This window comes from Carassius carassius, chromosome 23 (genome assembly GCF_963082965.1).
Source record: "Carassius carassius chromosome 23, fCarCar2.1, whole genome shotgun sequence".
NCBI lineage: Eukaryota > Metazoa > Chordata > Actinopteri > Cypriniformes > Cyprinidae > Carassius > Carassius carassius.
Genome location: NC_081777.1, coordinates 22,578,275 through 22,599,177, shown reverse-complemented (window position 1 = coordinate 22,599,177; position 20,903 = coordinate 22,578,275). Strand labels below are relative to the sequence as shown.

The following is a 20,903-nucleotide window of genomic DNA, read 5'->3' as shown; positions in this document are numbered from 1 at the left end:
AAAATTTACTATAAAACTGAAACAATGTTAAACACAGTATTTTCGATTTTGTGTATTTGTTTATCAAAGTAACAATAAGCATTTCCTCACAGCAGGTGGCGATCAACATATTGTTTATGCACAAACCCCACATTCCATTTCCATTAGTGGCAAGCAAATGTAGAAAAAAGATAATGAGTTTTAAGCTATTTGATCATTCACATCACAATAATGGCACTGCTGTTTACATTTCATGTAGGCCTACCTGTAATAAATGTCACCTGTTCGCTGTTTAAGGTTTCTTTTTAGCCATACCTGTTTTCTAATAAGTTACCTTTCCTTCTAGTCTCCAGTTCCATTTGTTAAAAGGTTCAAATGCTAGGTCAAGTATGCAAGCATGCGTTATAATATCTAGCTAAACCTGAAATATATGTTCTCTGACATTTTATTTCCTGTTGCTGTTTATAGGAAATTAATTGATAAACAACTAAATGGAGAAATACAGAAAATAATATTCTGCAGTCATATTTGCATGCATATTTTTATCAAAACATTTATATCAACAGCATTATACTATCACCAAACACTGATTTCAAAATTGTTAATAGATACAATTTTTTTATATTTATATAATAAAAGGCAAGCTATGGTATATTCACATGGCTGGACATTTTACATGTGGAAAAACAGCTTTCAAATCTGCCTAAAAGCATGCAAACATATATCATAATGTAATCATAAAGGAATTGTTGCATACTCTTTATATAAACAAATCACAAACAAAATAAGTAACAAGCAAAACAGCTGTCTTCAAGTCAAGTATATAGCATTAACTGTATCATTTACAACACACTAAATGTATAGTTCTCTGAATTTACATGCTTGTCTAGATTTCTGGGACAGCGTTCCTATTTTGCATTTTTGTCCGAACAATAACAGTGGCTTCTCCTTTTACATCTCTCAGTCTGTCTGAGTCAAAGTCGACAAGCAGTTTCCTCAGGCCAGCACGGGTGGGCTTGAAGGAGAATTTAACTGTCACAGCCTGACCAGGTTCAATCTTACCACTAGAGAAAAAGAGACATATAGATCTTAACAGTCAACCAAAACTTGAATGTCTTAGATCATATTTAATGGATTTCAAGAAATGTATACTGGATACTGAGATAGTAACCCATAAATGAAAATTTGCTGAAAATTTGCTCACACTCAGGTCATCCAAGATGTAGAAGAGTTTGTTTCTTAACTGAAACATATTTTGAGAAATTTACATCACTTGATCAACAGCGGATCCCCTGCAGTGAATGGGTGCCGTCAGAATGAGTTAAAACAGCTGATAAAAACATCACTAAGTTATTAACATGACTCCAACTAGTCCAGTTTTTATGAAGTGAAAAGCTTTTAAGATGTTTTTAACTTCAAACTGTTGCAAAACCAGTCCGAAACAGTTTTGGATTTGGATTTTGATGCAAGAAGACAACAGGGGATGGACTTTTTCCACTGGAGGAATTGTTATTAACGATCATGAACTGGTATTTTGGCAAGAATCAATGGTTTAAAGTTAAAAGTTAAAACAACTTAATGATGGATGGGTTTATTATAAACACGCAGCTTTTCACTTCACAAGATGTCACCTGATGGACTGGAGTCGTGTGGATTATTTGATTATTGTGATGATTTTATCAGCTGTTTGGACTCTTATTTTGATGGCACCCATTCACTGCAGAGGATCTAGGGGTTAACGAGTGATGTAGTTCTAAATCTCTCAAATCAGTTCCAATGAAAAAACATACTCATCTACATTTTGGATGGCCTGAGGGTGAGTTCATTTTCTGAATTGTCTATTTTGGGGTGAACAATTAATTTAATGTCTAGTACATACTCTGCATGGTTTCAAAAACTAGTACATACAGTGTTTTTATTTCTTTCGCCTCTGTTAGTCCTGCTCCCTCCACGGTAAACACACCTCCTTTTAGGCTAACAGGCAAGGGATTGGTGAAGGAGATGTTCGCTGTCAGTTTACCTGATACAATGGCTTTTCCAGTAATCTGAAATGTGGAACCAATTTCAGTGATTGATAAAGGACCAAAGCCAATGACAAAGTGCTAGCATTAATGGAACAATTCATCACCTTGATATGAAGAGCTGGCATTTTCAAAGGGATGTTGATTTCTTGTAGGATGATTTTGTCTTGATCAGTGGGTTGGAGGAGGGCTGTGACTCTTATCATGTGATGTTCAGACACACAGGCCCCATAATGGTCATACTGAAGTCGCAATACTTCTTTATGAGCTATAAATTGAGGCAAAGATATTTTTTTATTTATTATAAAACAGCCTTTGCAGTTGCCAATTTATGCGCAATAATTCAGTTTCCTAGTCTTACCTTTGTGAGCTTGCACTGTGAGAGAGGTTGTCTTTCTCTGGCACTCTCCGCGGTGGATACTATTGTAGGTTATTGCGTTCAATGTGACTGTGAGCTGTGCATCTGTGTCCTCTCTACCAGCATTATACACCTCTACGATCACATCAAAGTCTGTCCCGTGGATAGCTGGGGCATGCTTGATGAAAAGCTCGAGCTGTCCTGGGCCTTCGTTCTTTTGTCCCACTTGTCTGCCTGCCTTTTTATAAACCTCTCGCTCCTTCATTGATCCTGTGGTGGGACAAAGCATTTGAATGTGATTAATAACAGAACATCACAAATTCAGAATCAGTCGGCATGGACTAATATAAATTGAATTCAAAAACACAAAATCAAAATGTATCATACTAAATTTCATGATTTACTGTAAACATGCCTTATTGTAAACAGTACACTGTGGTAGGTCTTTCCTTTTTAGGTTAGTGTCACAAAGGTCTCTTATTTTCTAAACAATTATTATAATAAAATGTATAATATCATTTAAATATATAGAAGTAGCATTTACTAGGTTTCAGGTAGAATAGGAGACAATTGACTTCATTTAACAACAGAATGTCAAAGATCAAAAATAGTTAATAAAAAAAGTGGTTCGAAAAATTAAAAACAAATGAGAACATTCAACAGGTTGCTTGTTTTTACCTTCAGGATGTTTGTAGTTAGCAGTAACGTCCTCTCTGAAGTCTCCATACACACTCTTAGTGCTAATGTTCCGCCCAATAACTTTACTGTTTTGGGACACCTGAATCCGTTCTCCATCTGGATGAACAATCCAGACAATCAGATCAGCATTCACCTCAGAAAACACAAATGGGGTGTCGTACTTCATCCCCACTTCTCCCTCCTTGACTGCATGGACTGGACAAGGCCCACAGCAGAAGACTCCTGTAAGAACATGTTAAGAAGAGGGCAAGCTAGCTAATATTCCAGTTGTATGTAATGGGAGATAGGAGTATTTCTCTGCTTGTTATTGTTTTTATACTTCAAAGAGTAAGACTTTACCATCACTCCTTTCTAGAGGAGTAGGGTCTAGCACCTGCCATCCATCGTAACCTTCTGGGAGGTCATCACGTTTCATCCAGGACTCAACCCAACAGTGGTAATTCCTGAAAACAGAGGATGAAGATCAGATCAGGTACTACAGAAGAAAATGTAGTTGCTCTTTAATAACTCAGGAAACTTAATGGAGTTCAATTTTGTCTGAGATGGTTTTCTTAAAATTCCTTACGAGAACAAATTGGATGGATTTAGAGCTTATATCATAACTTACCAAATGGAGTCCTTCCTGCCTTCATACACACTTTCAAGTTGATCATTGAAAAGGTAATCGACAGTAATGCTTGTATCAGTGTCATGAGCAGATGAGTAATTTGTGATGCATCTGGTTGGAATGCCAAGACAGCGGAGGACTGTTGTAAAGGCACGTTGCAGATCACGTGAATAACCAACAGGAATAATAACAGTAGTGTGCATTTTTTAATTTACTGTAGAAACACTTAATATTTTCTAAATCTTTCTTACCTGTGCAGGCCACTCCTGTGAACACCCAGCACTGCCCATAGCGCACTCTCTGTCCTCCACCCTCACTCCAGCGCCTCAGGATGGGCACACTGCCAGTCCACCGTGTGGGTGCCACCCCATCACTGTACTCTCCGTCCCAGCGACCAGATACCACTCCGCGATCATCATTAGCATTCACCTGTTAATGCAGATTTGTGTTTATGTAGAACATACATAAACACAGATAGCATATGTACAATGTAAAACACTTTTTACAGATTAGTTAGTGAAAAAGCAATTTATGCTTGAGCAAATATGATTATAATAACACAGACAATGAATGACCATGTTGACAGATACCTTACCATGGCAGTAATAGTCCGGCTAACGTATACAGGGCTTCCTCTGTTAGCAATGTCCATCTCTGAATTTTTCAGGGCTGCGGGTGAATTGTCCAGCACTTCAAAGCAAATATCCACCAAATCTTTTTCAAACTGTTTAAAAAATAGAATCCAAAGTATATGAATATATTGGTTTGTTTACATTGGTATGAAATGTAGGGCTACTGAGGGGTGTAGAGGTTTCTTTAGGCACAGTTAAAATTATTGTGACATGCTGCTGATCCACAGAAAATAATTTGAACTAAAAACGAACAAATGACAAACGTCAAAACCATAGACTCTACATAGCAGATTTTTTTTTATTTGTGAGTAATTATTGTGCAAATTGACATAAAATGCTGTCCTTTGGGCCTGACTTGTAGTTTAGCACTTTCAGTTCTCCCGCTTAATTTGGAGAATCAATTTCTCCTGAAATGGGACAGTCAATTGTTTGTGAGACAGACATTGTTGCTGAAATGTCTAACATCAGACAGAGAGTAATTACCCAGCAGACAAGCCCTCTGCGGTTCTCCTGCCACTGATGTGTCACAATCCACACCCTGCCTCATCTGAATTCCACCACCATGCAACATCACCCATAAATCCTGATTGTGTGTCAGTCATCCCAGGCCATGATGCTTTCTCAGAGAGGGCACTGACCACAAAACTGTTTAAAAAGATGGGGGATGTATACATTTGGATCTTGAGAATCTGGAAATGCAGTTACCTGTCCAAAGTTCCAAGGCACAGTGGTGATATCATCCCATGAGCCCTGGTACAAGATCCCATTTTCATTTAAAATGTACTCCTGCAGCAGTTCCTCATTGGGAAGGTACACAGAGTCATCTACAGGAAAGAAATACAATTGTCATAATTTTGTGATGAGCAATAAAATCAGCGACAACCAAATAGAATCCACCCAATTTTAGTCATGGGGAAGTATGAATTCAATTTTTTGGGATGAACGATGCCTTTAAATACACACTTTTGCACCAAGGATTGAAAAGCATGTAGAAGGTCTGAGACTTGGTTTGCTCCAGGATCTGCCCATCAGCTGAGAGCAGAACTACAATCATGCTGTACAGACCCACGGGAGCATCAGCAGGGCTGTGGAGAGTCAGCATCACCTCACCCTGAGCATTACGCTGACTGAACCACCATTTCCCATGATCCTGCTCTGAGTCTGACACCTTCAAGACCACCTCATTATTCTTACCTGTAACACAAAAACATATGCACAGATATTAGAGGATAAATGTGACTTTACATAATATAAATATATATTTCCTAGTGGTGTCTTATGTTGTTGTTATGTGCATTTTAGTATTTTTGTGTTTAAGTTGTTTCCTCTTTTAGCTTGACCACTAAACTCCAATCTAATAACTTCTTCAAGCTAATAACTTTTTCAAGCCCCAGTACAAAACCTGTAGGCCATCTGTTTATCTTCCTCCCTGTTTAATCTGTAACTGTCTCCATCAAGTTTAGTCACCCAGGTGTAGTATGAGGTTGAGCTGGTGGTCCGGGATCCGTGGGACGTGGTCAGGACACTGCAGTACTACAGAGAATGGCTGACCTCTACGCACCAGCAGTCGCTCCATATCCATTTCCTCAGTGCGGTGATCATGGTTATTCTCATAGCACTGTAGATCTATACCACTCAGTAGGGCTGAGCACAAAAGAGATTAATGAACAGTTTAAACATACAAGCAAATATAATCCAAATATCCATTTAAATTATTAAGCCTAGTTCCCTTGACCTATAACATGTCTTTAAATGCTTTGTTACTAAATGTTGCGTGCAAGTTATTTTGGTGGCTAAATTCATGTTAATCATGGAATAGATTTATGACATGGTTGCCAATTTTCCATCCTTGCTGACCAGTTTGTAATTTTACACTCGAAAAGTGTGTTTCATTACAAAATGCATTGTTTAAATAAATATGGAAGCAGGCAGACTTTTTGGTTATTTTATTTGGTCCGGTATTAGATCTCTTGTGAGGTCTGGGCTTTAGAACCTCAGCTTGGAAAGGAATGAAAAAAGTGGCATGACGGTAACATTAAAAGTAAATGATTAATATGAAAAGATTTTTCAGTGTTTTGTCATTGTGGTGAAATATTTGTGATCCGCTGAACTGAATTGTATTATATTTGCTTATATTATCGTCAAACATACACTGGGGTCCAAAAGTCTAAGACAACTCTAAAAGCTGGAACACACTTAACAACTTTTGGCCTGATTTGCAGTCTGGAGGAGTCAATGTTATAGCTGCCAAAAGTTAGACTGAGGATTTGGATTTTGGAGGAGTTAGAGTTTGGGCAGTCAGATCTGAGGGATATCACAGAAGATCACAAAGTGAATGATGCAGTTTAATGGATTATAATTCTATCTGGTTAGAGAATATCAAAACTGCACATCTTAGCAATGAGATGCATGTTTCTGTTGTGTTTGGAACAATTTGAAAGTCTGGTCACGTGTGACCCACAGTTTAGTGTATGTTCAAAGATTTAAAATAGTTAATTTAGTGTGTTTTAAGATGTTGTGTAGTGTATTCCAGTCTTATAACAAAGAAAAGTTATGTAAAAAAACATCAAATGAATGAGAAATATTTAACATTTAGTATCTCATAGTCATCATTTCTTGCTTTGACTAAAAAACAAGATGTTCCTTGGCATGTACATTTTCAGATCAATCTCAGAAATAAAGACACAAAAGCTGTCTCTCAAAAGGTACTAATATATACGTTTGAGGGATTAAAATGCACCATTTAGAGGTAAATAAGGTACAAGATGTATCTTTTTAAAAAAGATACTTCTTCAGACAACTTTTATACCTTTTTTTTTTGAGAGTGATGAGATGATGCCAGACAACAGTATTTGAGAAAGAAGAGAATATAATGTACTGCTGCTGATGTGTTAAGTTTCATAGTTTGTGGTTTCAAGGGTGTAAAGCTAAATTAATTTGCTTAATATGTTGTCAAAGTATTAAACGTGTATAGTAACATGTCTATCTGACGAGCTTGGATTCTGCTTATTGCTGCTTGATGATACATTTACCTTTAATGTTACTGTAATGCCAATGTCTTCATTGCTTTCCAAGCTGAGGTCATAAAGCTTAAACCTCACAAAGAGATTTGATTTGAAAGGCTTAATGTATTTTGATCCATGGGACCTCATTATTGAATTATAAATGGGTTGGTGAACAAAATTTCTTTTATTTTTTGACCTACAGTTCTATAAATAGAATGGAAATGGAAAAGTCTTTCCATCCCTATTGGCAAAAATCTTGCCCACCAGACTGCTTTATGTAATACATTTGAGTTTACTAACACAAACAGTTTTTCAACAACTTCACAATAGCTTTTAAAAAAAATCTTTACAGTAATTTAGTAGTAAACAAATGCATCTTGTATTTAATGTGAGATTGTGTATTTGCTAAACCGCATACTGTGTTATTGCTATCATATTGAAAAACTTAGTTCTTTCTTTTAGCAATTATTTCTGAAAACAAATATGTTAAACTGACTTTCTTACCATTATGGCTGGCCATTGATGGATTCAGTTTGACACTTGTTGTAAGTAATCGGTGAGCTTTTGTACAATCCTGTTCTTGATGTTTGCTGTAAATTTCCGTAGTTCAGTCCAATACAGCTGTCTTCCCTGTAATACCTTTGCTTTTAGGATCCATTTTATAAAGAAAGACCATCCACGCCCATTGATGCCCCACCATCTCTATCATTGACTGCCCTTCTTTCTGGACAAGACACACCCTGACTCACACATCCTCTCCGTTTCCTTTATGACCTCTGACATCACACACATACAAGGTCCTCAAGCAGTCTAAGAGGTGCTAAGTGTGTAGTGTCCAGTCTATGTGTGTTTGCAGCTCCGCCTCTGTGGAAAAAATCTTCAAGATTTACTACAACCAGCGTAGTCTCTGCGAACACGTCATTGCTGGGAAATTTTTCTCTTTTCCGTAAGGACCAGGGTCACATACAGGGGCCCTTTGTTAAAAAGAGAAGTTCTGATGTTTGGGTAACACTTCCATAGTATATCATAGATTTACTCCACCTTTATTTCCCTGACTCAAAGTAAGTTACTTTCTATTTGTAATCTTTCTGTAAGTATCCTATTTAAGCAAAGGGAGAAAAGACAAAAAAAAAAATACATGTTCTAGGTTATTGAGGATGCACTTTTTCCTGCAATACAAAAATGAAATTCGGATGAGTCATAAAATGTTTTCAGAGACTTTCTTTCCCAAACTTTCTCTGAACAATTGAGTGTGGAGCATTCATTAAGTAACTTGCACAATATAGCAGTTTAACATATATGATCTATAATGATAAAGTGTAAATCATTGGTGTGAAATGCCTGACGTGTCAGCTGGAGGTCAAGAGGTCAGATTGCAAAAACAACTAAAACGTCTGACATAATTTTGTGAGGAATTTCCCCACTGTTTGTGGAGTTAATTAAATTCCATTAAGCTCCCTCACTGATGATATGACAGCATTAAACTTTTAACAACTGGGAGCCACATAGATCATTAGAATTCTCTTTCCCAAAATAAAGTCATGTGTCTGCTGTATTGTCTGGAAGAACAATGATCTCTCCAGCAGTGGATTCTCACCATGCTGTGACATTACAGTTCTTTTTGACCACGCAGGCACACAAAAGGGTGTCTGTCTTGCTTATATGGTGGGAATCAACACCACCACACCTACATTTAGAAACAATTATTTGTGCATGTGTGTGACACTAAGATGAGGAATGCTGCCTGGAAAAGGTAGTTTTCCGGACAAAATGCTCACTGCTTTTAATGTTACCGTCATTACACTTCATCCATTTCAATGCTGAGGCTATAAAGTTTAGACCTCACAAAGAGATTTGATTGGGGACCAATCAAAATAACACGGTCCAACCACAAGTCAGGAGTCCACTTCCATATTTATTTTAACAACCCGGAGCATTCCTAACCCATCTGCCCAGAATAAAACAAAATAATCAGAAGTATTGTCAGGAATATTTCACTAAGACCTTTAGCATCTGATACTACTGCTGTTTGAGTAAGATTATTAAATGGAAAGAATATATTGTGATCCATGGGGGAGAGACACATACAGATACAAGCACAGATTTTGCTGAATTTCACATTACTTTCTCATTTATTTATCATCAAAGAGATTTTGTCATACCGAAGATAAACGGAGGTCTCACTGGTTTAGAACGACATGAGGGTGAGTTATTAATTACATAATTTTGATTATTGGGTGAACTAACCCTTTAAAGGCATTTTCTATATGAATTAATATAAAGGGAGTAAAGGGAGAGGAAGGTCTAAAAGGGGTTCAGCTAACATAGGCCAGGGGCGTAAAAAAAGGTGTCAGCAGCTCAGCTCCAACTGAATGGTTTTAAAACGACTACCTCCAGCATCGATTACACTTCCTAATCGTCGGGAAGAAGGAGGCGGGAACCGGCGGACAATCAAAATGAAACTTTAATTACAAAACAAACACAAAACAGCGCACCAGCCCCTCACGGACGACTGGTGCGCGCAAATAAAAACCAAAACACAACTAAAAGCCAAGGCCTGGTCCTCTCTCGTCCTTCACTGTCGTCGCTCCAGTTTTATATCCTTCCATCTCCTCCGTGGGCCTCAAGACCGGTGGGTCGAATAGGTGTAGCTCATCTCCAATCACTCCACCGGCCTCGCTCCCATGTCCCTCGGACCCGCCCCACTCGTCACAGTATCTTTACAGAAAACGTATGCTATTATAACTATCAACAAGATTAGTATTATGGGGCATACATGGCAAACGCGGGGCATCGCGTCTCTAGCCCCATGCGAGGACGTGTCTGATCCATAGTCTGATCGCATCTTTGCATTGACTTTGTATGTAATCTACTCGCGCTAATATTTGAACTCGCGTTTGCTATGTATGCCCAATTATTGTGTTTGAATGTACACGAGTGTATATATTTTTTGAACAAGTGGTAATCGTTTTCATATTGTCTGATTGAGGGCCGTTAGAGGTTGGGTAGAAGACAACAAATCCCACCATTCCACGCTCCTTCTGATGCCTGTTTCACACATACTCCGTCTACAGTGCGTATGCATTGTGTATTTTTTACGCACCCATTAGGGCTGTGCGATATAGAGAAAATATCTAATTACTAATTTTTTTTCTTCTTTTTTTTTATACAGATATTGAGATTGTGATTTGATTTGCGATTTTAAATTTGCAAAGTCAAGCTTCAACTCAATATAGTCAATAATGTGCAGCACAGTATGAGTATCATTACCCTGCTGAAAAAAAAAATTACCTGCAATTCTTACAGATTCCATTAAACTATAGGAATTACTGTGGTTCTATCCAATACAATTCCCATTATAACCCAGGAATCCATTCAATTTTCAATTGTGTTTTGGGAGGGGTTTTCCATATATTTACATTTGCCTGACGCTTTTATCCAAAGCGACTTACAATTGCTATATGTGTCAGAGGTCGAACGCCTCTGGAGTAAACGGGTTAAGTGTCTTGTGTGTCTAAGTGTTAAGTGTCAGTTAAGACTGAACTTATATTCGCTTTAAATGCGGAGCCAGGCGCGAGTCGACGCAGGTTGCGCGCGTGCATCGAGCCTCATCTATACTGCCAGATGCGCTCGTGGAGAGGTGGAGGGCCGCGCATGAGAATATAACCGAGCGTTATGAAACAGGCTGCGTGAGGGTGGCAAGTGTGAACGGCTTGTCCGTGACGCGGGATTCGTGCCTTGTGTGTGGAAGATAGGAGTGAGTATGAGAAGCATTCAGAGACATAGTCCGTGGGTGCCGTCTTCTGAATTGGGAATAGCGAACATGCAATAAGAGATGCTCTTGATATGCATGTGACGCAGCTCTTGTAAATTATCTTTTTTGTTCGTTGTCTGTCTTTTAGAAGCTTAAGTTACAAAACGTTTTTCTTTAGTTTTAATTTGCCTAACTATTGACCTGACTTTGAAGAGTCGACGACTTAATCCCACTCTGTCTCTCTCCTGCTTTCTGGGGTTGCAGAGCAGAGCTGATTGGGGAGAATGGAGGTGCTCTCACTCTATTGGTTAGTAAGACTGTCACTCAAGGCTGACAGTCATGCATATGCTCTGGAACAGTAATATCGCGTCCACACCACAGGCTTTTGCGATTAGCAAATCGCAACGTCTCAAATCACGATTTCGATTCGATTTCGATTAATCGCACAGCCCTAGCACCCATGTTAATGGATTCCAGCGTTCACACTGCATCCGATTGCGGTCCGTTAGTGCGTTCCAGGAGCCGTGCGTCTGCAGCAGTGCAGCGATCGTTTACTTACGGAGTCTATTTTTGCTGTGCTGCACATGCTGAATTAAAGTGACAGCGCATTGTTCGCGGTAAAAATTAACATGGATTGACGTGGAAATGCAGTAATTTCACAATAAATGTATACTAATTAAAGCCTACTGTGTTTCACACGCAACACATGGGTTTTTGGCTAGGTTTAAAACAAGGAAAAGAGAACTTCTAGATAAACAAGGCAACATAATATATGCACTTTTATGGAAGCAGAAAAACAAAGTTCATTAAAACCTGTGGGATTGCTTGTAATAAAAACTTAAATGCAAAAGGCAGGAGAGTTGACTGTTTCTGTCAGTGGTGTTTTAATTTTAAATATTTGCGATAACCTAACAAGAAAAGTAGGCTAATTGTTGTGTTTAAATGTGTTGCCGCTTGCTTGAGCAGCTTATTATACAAACCTAGAAGTAAAATGCATGAATATGTTGTATATGAGGTTAAACTAATATGAAGTTAAACTAATGTCTGATTATGATTATGAAAGATTGTTACTGTTCTGTGATAAGTCAAAATGCTGAAGAGTAATATTATTATTATTATTTTACATGATTTGAAATATAAAATAATGAACATGTTTTGTGGCTTAAACAGCTGGGGATCAGTAGCGGACTGCAAACGCGTCCTGTGTGAAAGCACAATGAATCCGCGCTGCTTCTGCACCACATACGTAACGCACACGGACTGCATACGCACTGCAGACGGAGTATGTGTGAAACAGGCGTTATCATCATCAAACCACGCGATTGTTATTGTTTTGGTAGTGCAACCTCTAGTGGCAGGTTCTACAACCTGTACCTTTATGACCTGTAAGGGGTCATATGATGCTTTTTTTTTTTTAAAGATAATTATTTGGTGTAACATATATGTTGACATGCTTTAATGTTCAAAAAACACATTATTTTTCAAATACTGTACATTATTGTGGGTCCTCTATGCCTCGCCTCTCTCAAACGCATTTTCTACAAAGTCCCTCCTTCTGCCAAGCGCAGTCAGCTCTTATTGGCCAACTGACCTAGTGCATTGTGATTGGGCGAACACCGCAAGCACTCGTCGGAAATGTAATGCCCCTTTCCATAATCAAGAGCTTCATCTTTCAAAATAAATTTTAAGACAGTTAATAATCTCCTTAGTTTTAATGTCAGTTCAAGCCCTAAAGAGGAAAACAGTCGCGTGACAGACACAGTGATGAAACTCGTCTGTGTTTGCAGTACAAAAGCCACGGACGGTTAAGACAGCTGATTCCACTGTGTGACCCTATCTCTCTCTCTCTCGCTCTCGCGCGCGCACACACACACACTCACACGATATGCAAAACTCAGCATTTAAACATTCAATAGGAAACACTTAAACTAATAAAACAAATGCAGTAGCTGATTAAGCAGCGCCAGATTGTCGTCGCAAAACCAGAATAACCTCCTCTCCTAGGTTCACAAAACAGTCCTCCATAAAATGCTTTGCTGTTCTATGAGTAATCTTAAAGATTCCTAAATGCATCTACTTTCAGAAGGCCAAATAAAGTGCTTTTGCTTTCGTCTAGATACACACAGCATCTCCCTGACATGGCTTTTTCAAAACTAACTGCGGTTGCTGAAACCACAGCGCCTTTCTGTGTGACCATTTGGGCGGCATTATGCAAATCTTCCCACATGAGCCGTTTTGGGGGGCCTGGCAGAGTCTTAACTTTGATAAAGAAGATCTGTAAAGTTGCAAAGTCTAAAGTCTCAAATCCAAAGAGATATTCTTTATGCACCAAGAGCTTGTAACATTCCAAAGAAAAAGGAAATGAAATTGAAATCGCATCATATGACCCCTTTAATTAATTTTGTGTCGGAAGCTGACCTGCCCTTTATAAATCGCCAAGGACCCCGGTTTCACCTAAAAATCTTATTAACTGTTCTACTGAAGAAAAAAAATCACATATAGGATGTCCTGAGGTGAGGAAATTAACAGCAAGTTTTCATTTTTGGGAGAACTGTCTAAGACAGTGACTTGCCGCCCTCTACTGGCGGGTTTAGTTTCACATATAAAGTATTATTAAAAAAATAAACTTATAACACTATTCAGTTGTAACTGCAGAGTAAATTGTTCATGCATCATCAGTCTGTGTAAATAATCTAAATGCTACTTCAGGTGCAGCTTCTTTACCAATGCTGCAACAATGGTTTTTGTTGATACTCGTTTTATTTGATTGCCATGCATTGCTCAACAGTGCCAGCATTTCACTCGCATTTGCGACTAAAAATAGATTTGTGCGAAGTGTAAATCTATTTAGGAATGTGAGTGCAAATACAATGTCCTAAGCAGCCTTGCACAGTAGCCTATTACTAACTTATTAAATTCTAAAATGTATTTATGGAAAAACAGCGATACAGCCTCATATGATTACCGAACTTTAATAAGGCAACGATTTAATTTAAATGAGCACAGATGAGAAGAAAGAAACGTGGAGCGAGTGAAGAAGCACTGAATGAAAACACACACTCGTCACTAGAGGGCGCTAACGCTGCCGTAACTAAACACAGCAGCTGCGCTACATTCTGAACTTTGCCTGTGTCCCAATGTGCATAGAATCCATCCTAAATTCTATATGATATTAGTCATTTTCAATACTATTTAAGGTGAATAGTATGCACTTTGGCATGCAGGGTGTGTCAGTGTTTCAGTGTTAAATATTGACACACCTTGCATGCCGCTCACTTAACAGATTCTATCAAAGTTAACTTGAAATAACAATGACTGCATTTAATAATCTTAGTTCACGTTAATTCCAACTTTTTATTATACATTATAAAATTAAATTAATTAAATTAAATTAATAGATTTAGGTTTTAGCATGGAGTAATTGAATACATATTAAATTAATGTAATAGGCTTAGAAAACTCCCTTATAAACTTAAATCAATAGCCTCGGAAATTAATATAAGAAAAAAACAATGTCACCTTTAAATGGAAAGGTTCATTTCAGTCACTGCTCATAGGTTTAGGAATACTGAATCCCACAATGTGTTTTCCATTTTGTGTTATAGAAATGGCCATGCTATATGTCTCAGGGAAAAAATTATATCATATAATGATATTATATGTGTTGCATTATATCATATGAATTGTATGCATTGCTGTTTTTGTCTGTTAATTTAAGAAAAAAGTAAATATAAACGAGAAAAGTGCTGTGCATTCACACCACTAGAGGGCAAAACATCACAGTTAGTTCTATGTGTCAGGATGGCCGAGCGGTCTAAGGCGCTGCGTTCAGGTCGCAGTCTCCTCTGGAGGCGTGGGTTCGAATCCCACTTCTGACAACAATGCTTTTTTTCCCCCCAGGAGGTGAACAGCCGACGTAAAGACCAAAGGCCGTTTCATACCTAATGGAGAGTATGGTACCGAAACAACAAAACTAGGAAAAATACATGACACGAATGATTTACTTATGGTCGCTTTAGACAAGTGGTCAACAACTACAGTGCAAAAGTTACCTTCACAGTTTTTGTGAAGGTAAGTGAAAGATGTAAGACGTTGATGAATGAATCTTTATTTTATATTAATTTTTTTTTTCTATGATGTGAGTGATTCAAAGCAAGGAGTGCAATGTAAATAAATAAATAAAAATAAAAGTAAATGCAATTTTGACTTTTGTTTTCCCATGTCTTGCTGTTAATGTTTTTTTTTTTACAAGAGGAAGGTAGAGGGTTGTCACTTTTTATTATTCTTACTGAAGTTATTTATTACTTCGATAGTACACTGTATCCGCCTAACATTATCTCACTGTAAATACATTATAGTTGTGCGAATACATGTGCGAATACATGTGTAAATACATCATAAAGGTGTAGAGTGTGAGAGAGAGAGAGAGAACAAGAGAGAGATAGAAAGAGAGGGAGGGTGTGAAAGAGAGACAGAAACTTTTGTGACAGCTCCTGCATTACCTGTTCTGGTGCATCTCCACTGTGCTACAGTATATTATTTCCCTTTTTTTTTTCTTCTTTTTTTTTTTTCCTCAAAGTGACATTTTTATGTAATCAATGTTATACTGAGAAGAAATGGCGGATTTTCCTGGGAAGGTCAACACTCAGACCAGCTCCAGTGAACCTCACAGAAGTTATGGAAGCACACTTACGGCAGACATGGACTTCATCAGAAGTATTCCTGGTATCCTACTTATAGCTGAGATTGTGAGTTGAAAAAACTATGGCATATGTTGTATATTTATCAGAAGTGTTTTATATTTTGTAGCTTGATGAAAATTATTTATTTCTCCCTTCATAATACTCTCACACCCACCTTTCTTTTGAGTTTCTTCAAAAAGGAAAAAGAAAATGCCAGATATCCAGTATTTAAGAAAAACTTAGACTAGGTATTGGTTGATAAAATGAAACTAACCAGGTTCGGCATGTACTATTAATTGTGGTTATTATTTTTTCATGCAACTAGGATGTTATGCAAAAGGTTGCATGCTTGTACAGGGTTTGCATAGAGGTAGATGTAGCGCTCATACCATGCATAAAGTGTGCACCTACACTGAGCCAACATAGAAGAAAATGTAGGTAAACCACAAGTCTATGTTTTGTTTTATTTAGGAACAAAAACTACATTTTGCTCAAAATATCAATTTATGCAATAATCAGAACAAAGTGTACAGAAAAATAACTTACCCAAAATATAAATTACTGATTACACTCTACAGCAAACATCAGTTTTATGATGTTTATTGTATTCATATCTCACTGGTCATTGGGTCAATAACCATAATAAAACACTTCCCTCAATACAAATTATGTAATCATTGTCAAGTCAGTAAATATTGAATTTTAGTGAATATTTGGCCTGATATGTATCCATTTTAGTCTTTGTTTTGTGGAGCAAGTCAGAGCAAGTCTTGTGTCAGACACACAGCCTGAAATCGTGAACTTTTGTTATTCATTGTACAAGGGATGCCAGTGTTATCATCTGTTTGTGTATATTAAAAAAAAAAATTATTTGGTAACTTAAATTTTTTTTTGCAGGACATACATCAGTACTGGTGCTATATGGTGCTAAAAATAACATGAGTTGTTGACCGTTTTGCATGTTAAATGTCTTTGGTAGGTTAGGACTACCAGGATGATTCACACATGTCACCTTTAAGCCGCGTGTTTATGATTTGTTTTTGCGCCTTTAAACATGCTTCAGTCCATTCAAATTCCTCTATTTCTTCTTGAATGTCTTTCCTCCATGCGTTTAATTTGTCTACAGCAGACTCTTTAGAGTAAGAGTTAATTATTAAATTATAATATTTTGACAATTGGCCCTTTTCACCTCTTTTTTTCAATTATTTCCTCAATTAATGACAGTTTGGGAATGTACATAATATCTGTAGACCTGGAAGACATAAAACTTTTAAGCTGTGAATATTTAAAAAAAAAAAAACATTTTGGGGGAATCTGGTGTTTATCACACAATTCTTGAAATGTAAGAAGTATTCCATCCATATACAAGTCTTTTATAGTCTGGATACCTTCAGTTTTCCATAGTTTAAATCCTCCATCCTTACATTTATTATTATTTATTATTAGACAGTTTCTAAATGTTCTTGATGAATGTGAAGGGGTCATGTTAGCCTTCTTGTTCTTAATTACAACATTTATAAATGTTGTAAGCTATTGCATTTTGCAGAAAATCTTAATTAAATGTGTTGATTAAATGTAAACAGAGCAAATAAGATAAACTTATTTGCTGTTTACATTGTTTACTGACACCTATTGGTTATTTACTGGTACTAGTGCCTTAACAGTGACACTCCCAATGGATGAGGATAATTTAATAGCATTTAATAGAGCCGTGTAATGACGTATAAATAAGGAATATCAAAAAATTGTCTGATAGACTGTTTAATATACAACACAACCAATTTGTAACCAAAGACTAGGCTATGTAAAATGTAAATTAACTTTTATTAGTAACTTTGGTAAGTATCAGATTTCAATTCATAAATAACATCGATGGAGGGGGGCCCAAAAAATGCAGCCTGCCTAGTGTAGTCCATTTATTTAATCCGGCTCTGGGTCCAACGCTGTTTCCAAGACATGACTTTCCATGGGTCCTTTCATGATATCTTCTTTCAGGTTATGCAAAAGAAAGGAATAAAGTACAGATTTAAACGACATGAGGTTGAGCATATGATACCAGAATTTTAGCTATATTTTGTCATTGATGCTTAAATAATCATCTCCATCTTCTGTCTAGTTTGTTGGATTACTGGTGTGGTCGCTGATCGCCAGCACCATCTTCACTTCAAATTCTGCTTATGTTTGGGTGATGATTGTCAGCGTGACGCTGTGGCTTCTGAGCATTGCCCTGTTTGTTGTGCTGTTGTTGAGGTTTTATCAGAGTCTACCCTCAGTGCCCTGGCCTTTAGTGGTGAGACACTTACTCCTCTTATGGAGGAGATAGCTTCTATTATTTGAGACTTTGTCAGTTAAATCAGGTTTGCAACCCTGTCTTCCTTTCCTCCTTTTAGCTCATGGTGTTCTATGTGGTCGCATCTGTTCTATACATAACTGCCTTTTTGGCTGATGCAGCATCTGTCCCAGCCAAGAGGAATTTCTGGCATGGTCATCTGGGAGCTTCTGCAGTAAGTGAAAACACGTCTTGAACATACTCTACACACACATTCACAAATGCTATGAGCTGAACGAGGTGTGTCCATCCGACCTCGTTTCTAAAGTAAAGTCAGGCTTATCTGTGAAACACGCTGAAAACAGCATGGTGTCACTGCCCACCTAGATCAGGTGATTCCGATGTTAGCAACACTGTTAATACCTTACAAATATTTAAACTACCATTAAAGTTGGGAAGAAGTGCCTTTTTTTTAAAAGAAATTAATACTAAAAGAATCATGAAAAATGTGTATCATGGTTTCCACAAAATATATTAAGCAGCACAACTGCTCAAATTGGATAGTAATAAGGAAGGTTTCTTCACATTTTATAATGTTACCGATTTTACTGAATTTCTGATCAAATAAATGAACCTAAGTGAGAACGGGAGGCATCTTTCAAAAACATGAAATCTTACTGGGTCCAAATTTCTAATGTTAGTTTAGATCGGGCTTTCTTAAAAAAAAAAAAAAGTAATAATATGAATATGTTTTAAGCCAGAAACATCTATATGAAGCATTACCTTCAGTTGTCTGGTTAAAGTGTTATTCATCACTTACAAAAATACTCAATACAATTCTGTAGATCAAAAAAGGCTTTTAGTAGATGGTTACAATGTGAAACTGTCATATAAGTTCAAAAGCAAGCTTGTAGAGTGCTATGTGTGTTTTATAGGGCTTTAAAAACCACATCGGCCAGAGTCCACATGACATTGTGTGGCAAGCACATGACTAACCTGTAATGCTTTCAGTGGAGGAGTGTAATCACAGTTTATACCTCCTCCTTGTGTAAATATCAACAGAAGTTTTTACAACATCTTTAAATCTACATATCTTCTCAATGGCTGTTTATATACTTTCCTGTAAAACAGTTTTATGCCATGAAATCATTTATCTGTTATTTAACTTGTATTAAGGATTACTTTAAGTTCTTAAAGGGACAGTTCATGCCTAAATAAAACTTTTTATGACTTTCTATATTCTGAAGACTGTTTCAACAGTTTTTTCCATATACAATGATATCATTGGAATCCAAAACAGCACTGAACCCCATTAATGTTTATTGTATAAAAACACACACATACTCCATACTTCTTATACATGAGTGCTATATGTAAGGTCTGTATACATTTTTGGTAATTTTTATCATTTTTCTTTTCTTTCAGTTCTTTGCCATAGTGGTGACTCTGTTATACGGAGCTAGCAGCTACTTAGCCTATTTGGACTGGAGGGGTGAAGGGCAAAATGCAGCGGCGAGTACAGTGCCTGTGTAGACCATCCTCTGATTAACATTCTCAGTCACTATATGAGGAGATTTAGACTTGAGATATTACTCAGATTTTTTGGCACTGCTGAAAATCCTCTTCAGGAACGTCCAACAACCCTTCTGTATAATGGTGCCCAACAAAGTTGCTAGATGGTTTATAACATGAACATTGTGTGTGCGCTTATGTGCATCAGGCGTGGGGTCAGTAAGTTTTTTTTTAAAAGAATGAAACTAATTATTTTACTCAGCAAAGATGAATTGAATTGATCAAAAGTGACAGTAAATGCATTTACAGTATAATATTCCAAGAGATTTTATATTTTAAAAAAATGCTGGGATGAGATCGGGAAAGGTCCAACAAGGTTGACTTGGGTGCAGCATGTAGGCACACTGCCCCCTAGGCAATCAGTGCCTAGAAGCTATTTTAAATTGCAGTAACATTTTGCAATATTACTGCTTTTATTGCATGTTTACAGTGGCCGGAAGAGCTCGATGCGCTGCACATGCAAACTCATGCAAATGGAAAAAGCACCAGCATACTAAGAATACATCAGTTTGACAGCATGTGCTGCAAATGCTCACAACACAAACAAAGAAATGCACAAGTATCATAGACCACAATAAAATTACCTCAACAAAGTGAAAACGGACCGAGGTTTTTTTTTAACCACGGTTATACAAATACCTTGGTCCAAACTATGGTTACTGTAGTAAATCCATGGTTAATTTGTGCATGGCTACCATAGTTAAACTCTAGAAACCATTTCTATGCTTTATCAATGAATTCATTAACTTTAATAGTAAAACCATAGGTTATGGATTTTTTTGTAAGGGAAGTTATAGAAGTAAATTAGCCAGTTTACATAACCTTTCACAGTTACAGCAATTGTGTATTTTGTCCTTATTTAGGCTAATATATGTGTATATATATATATAGAGAGAGAGAGAGAGAGAGAGAGAGAGAGAGAGAGAGAGAGAGAGAGAGAGAGAGAGAGAGCGCTTAAATCCTATGATCAGGATGTTAAAATAAACAAGAGTTGGCTCATTTGGATTGCATTTCTTTATTTGTGTTGTGAGCATTTGCAGTACTTGTGTTGTCAAATTGATGAAGATGTTTTCTTAATTTGCAGGTGTTTTCGTCTACTATTTTTCTGATACACTAAATTACTTCAGCAACTATGTATTTAAGTGGTGAGGTTCTTGCATTATTGTAAAGTTATGCTTAAGAATGTAATTGTTTTGAGCATAATAAAATGTAATGAAAAACCATTGTATTTATTTCTTTCATACAGAGGCTCAAATGTCTATATATACAAATAATAAACAAATGTACACGATAACACAACATTCATCTAGTAAGAACACCACATT

General features: G+C 37.1%; 2 protein-coding genes and 1 non-coding gene across 5 annotated transcripts; 2 read left to right on the top strand and 1 right to left on the bottom strand.

Moving 5' to 3' along the window:
* Window positions 1-406: 406 nt before the first annotated feature.
* LOC132101537 (protein-glutamine gamma-glutamyltransferase 2-like) lies at window positions 407-8,096 on the bottom strand. Its single transcript, XM_059506573.1, has 13 exons — window positions 7,806-8,096; window positions 5,764-5,940; window positions 5,260-5,490; window positions 5,002-5,120; window positions 4,260-4,388; window positions 3,916-4,093; window positions 3,665-3,803; window positions 3,397-3,500; window positions 3,037-3,279; window positions 2,362-2,628; window positions 2,108-2,268; window positions 1,888-2,024; window positions 407-1,043 (listed from the first exon to the last, which is right to left on the bottom strand). The coding sequence occupies exons 1-13, from the start codon at window positions 7,819-7,821 to the stop codon at window positions 866-868; spliced, it is 2,079 nt and encodes a 692-aa protein (XP_059362556.1). The 5' UTR covers window positions 7,822-8,096; the 3' UTR covers window positions 407-865.
* A 6,754-nt stretch (window positions 8,097-14,850) lies between these two features.
* trnal-cag (transfer RNA leucine (anticodon CAG)) lies at window positions 14,851-14,933 on the top strand. The gene has a single exon. It is a non-coding gene; the product is annotated as a tRNA-Leu (tRNA).
* Window positions 14,934-15,605: 672 nt separating this feature from the next.
* On the top strand, window positions 15,606-20,771 carry LOC132101535 (plasmolipin-like). 3 transcript variants are annotated; one of them, XR_009423185.1, is made up of 5 exons: window positions 15,606-15,803; window positions 17,854-18,027; window positions 18,128-18,241; window positions 19,432-20,453; window positions 20,508-20,771. XR_009423185.1 is itself a non-coding variant. In XM_059506569.1 (4 exons), exons 1-4 carry the CDS (start codon window positions 15,672-15,674, stop codon window positions 19,537-19,539), a joined length of 528 nt encoding a protein of 175 aa, XP_059362552.1. In that variant the 5' UTR covers window positions 15,606-15,671; the 3' UTR covers window positions 19,540-20,491. The 3 variants fall into 3 exon arrangements, 1 of the variants encoding a protein (XP_059362552.1); XR_009423184.1 differs by having other exon boundaries at window positions 20,500-20,771; XM_059506569.1 differs by lacking the exon at window positions 20,508-20,771 and having other exon boundaries at window positions 19,432-20,491.
* Window positions 20,772-20,903: the final 132 nt, after the last annotated feature.

Excerpts from the sequence above, each read along its gene's own strand:
- LOC132101537 (XM_059506573.1), bottom strand. Across the intron at positions 4,389-5,001 it reads TGCCTTGGAACTTTGGACAG|TTTGAAAAAGATTTGGTGGA; the intron begins GTAACTGCATTT and ends TTTTTTAAACAG. Across the intron at positions 2,629-3,036 it reads TAACTACAAACATCCTGAAG|GATCAATGAAGGAGCGAGAG; the intron begins GTAAAAACAAGC and ends GTCCCACCACAG.
- LOC132101535 (XM_059506569.1), top strand. The coding sequence starts at position 15,672 with ATGGCGGATTTTCCTGGGAAGGTCAACACTCAGACCAGCTCCAGTGAA. Across the intron at positions 15,804-17,853 it reads TCCTACTTATAGCTGAGATT|TTTGTTGGATTACTGGTGTG; the intron begins GTGAGTTGAAAA and ends TCTTCTGTCTAG. Across the intron at positions 18,242-19,431 it reads GTCATCTGGGAGCTTCTGCA|TTCTTTGCCATAGTGGTGAC; the intron begins GTAAGTGAAAAC and ends CTTTTCTTTCAG.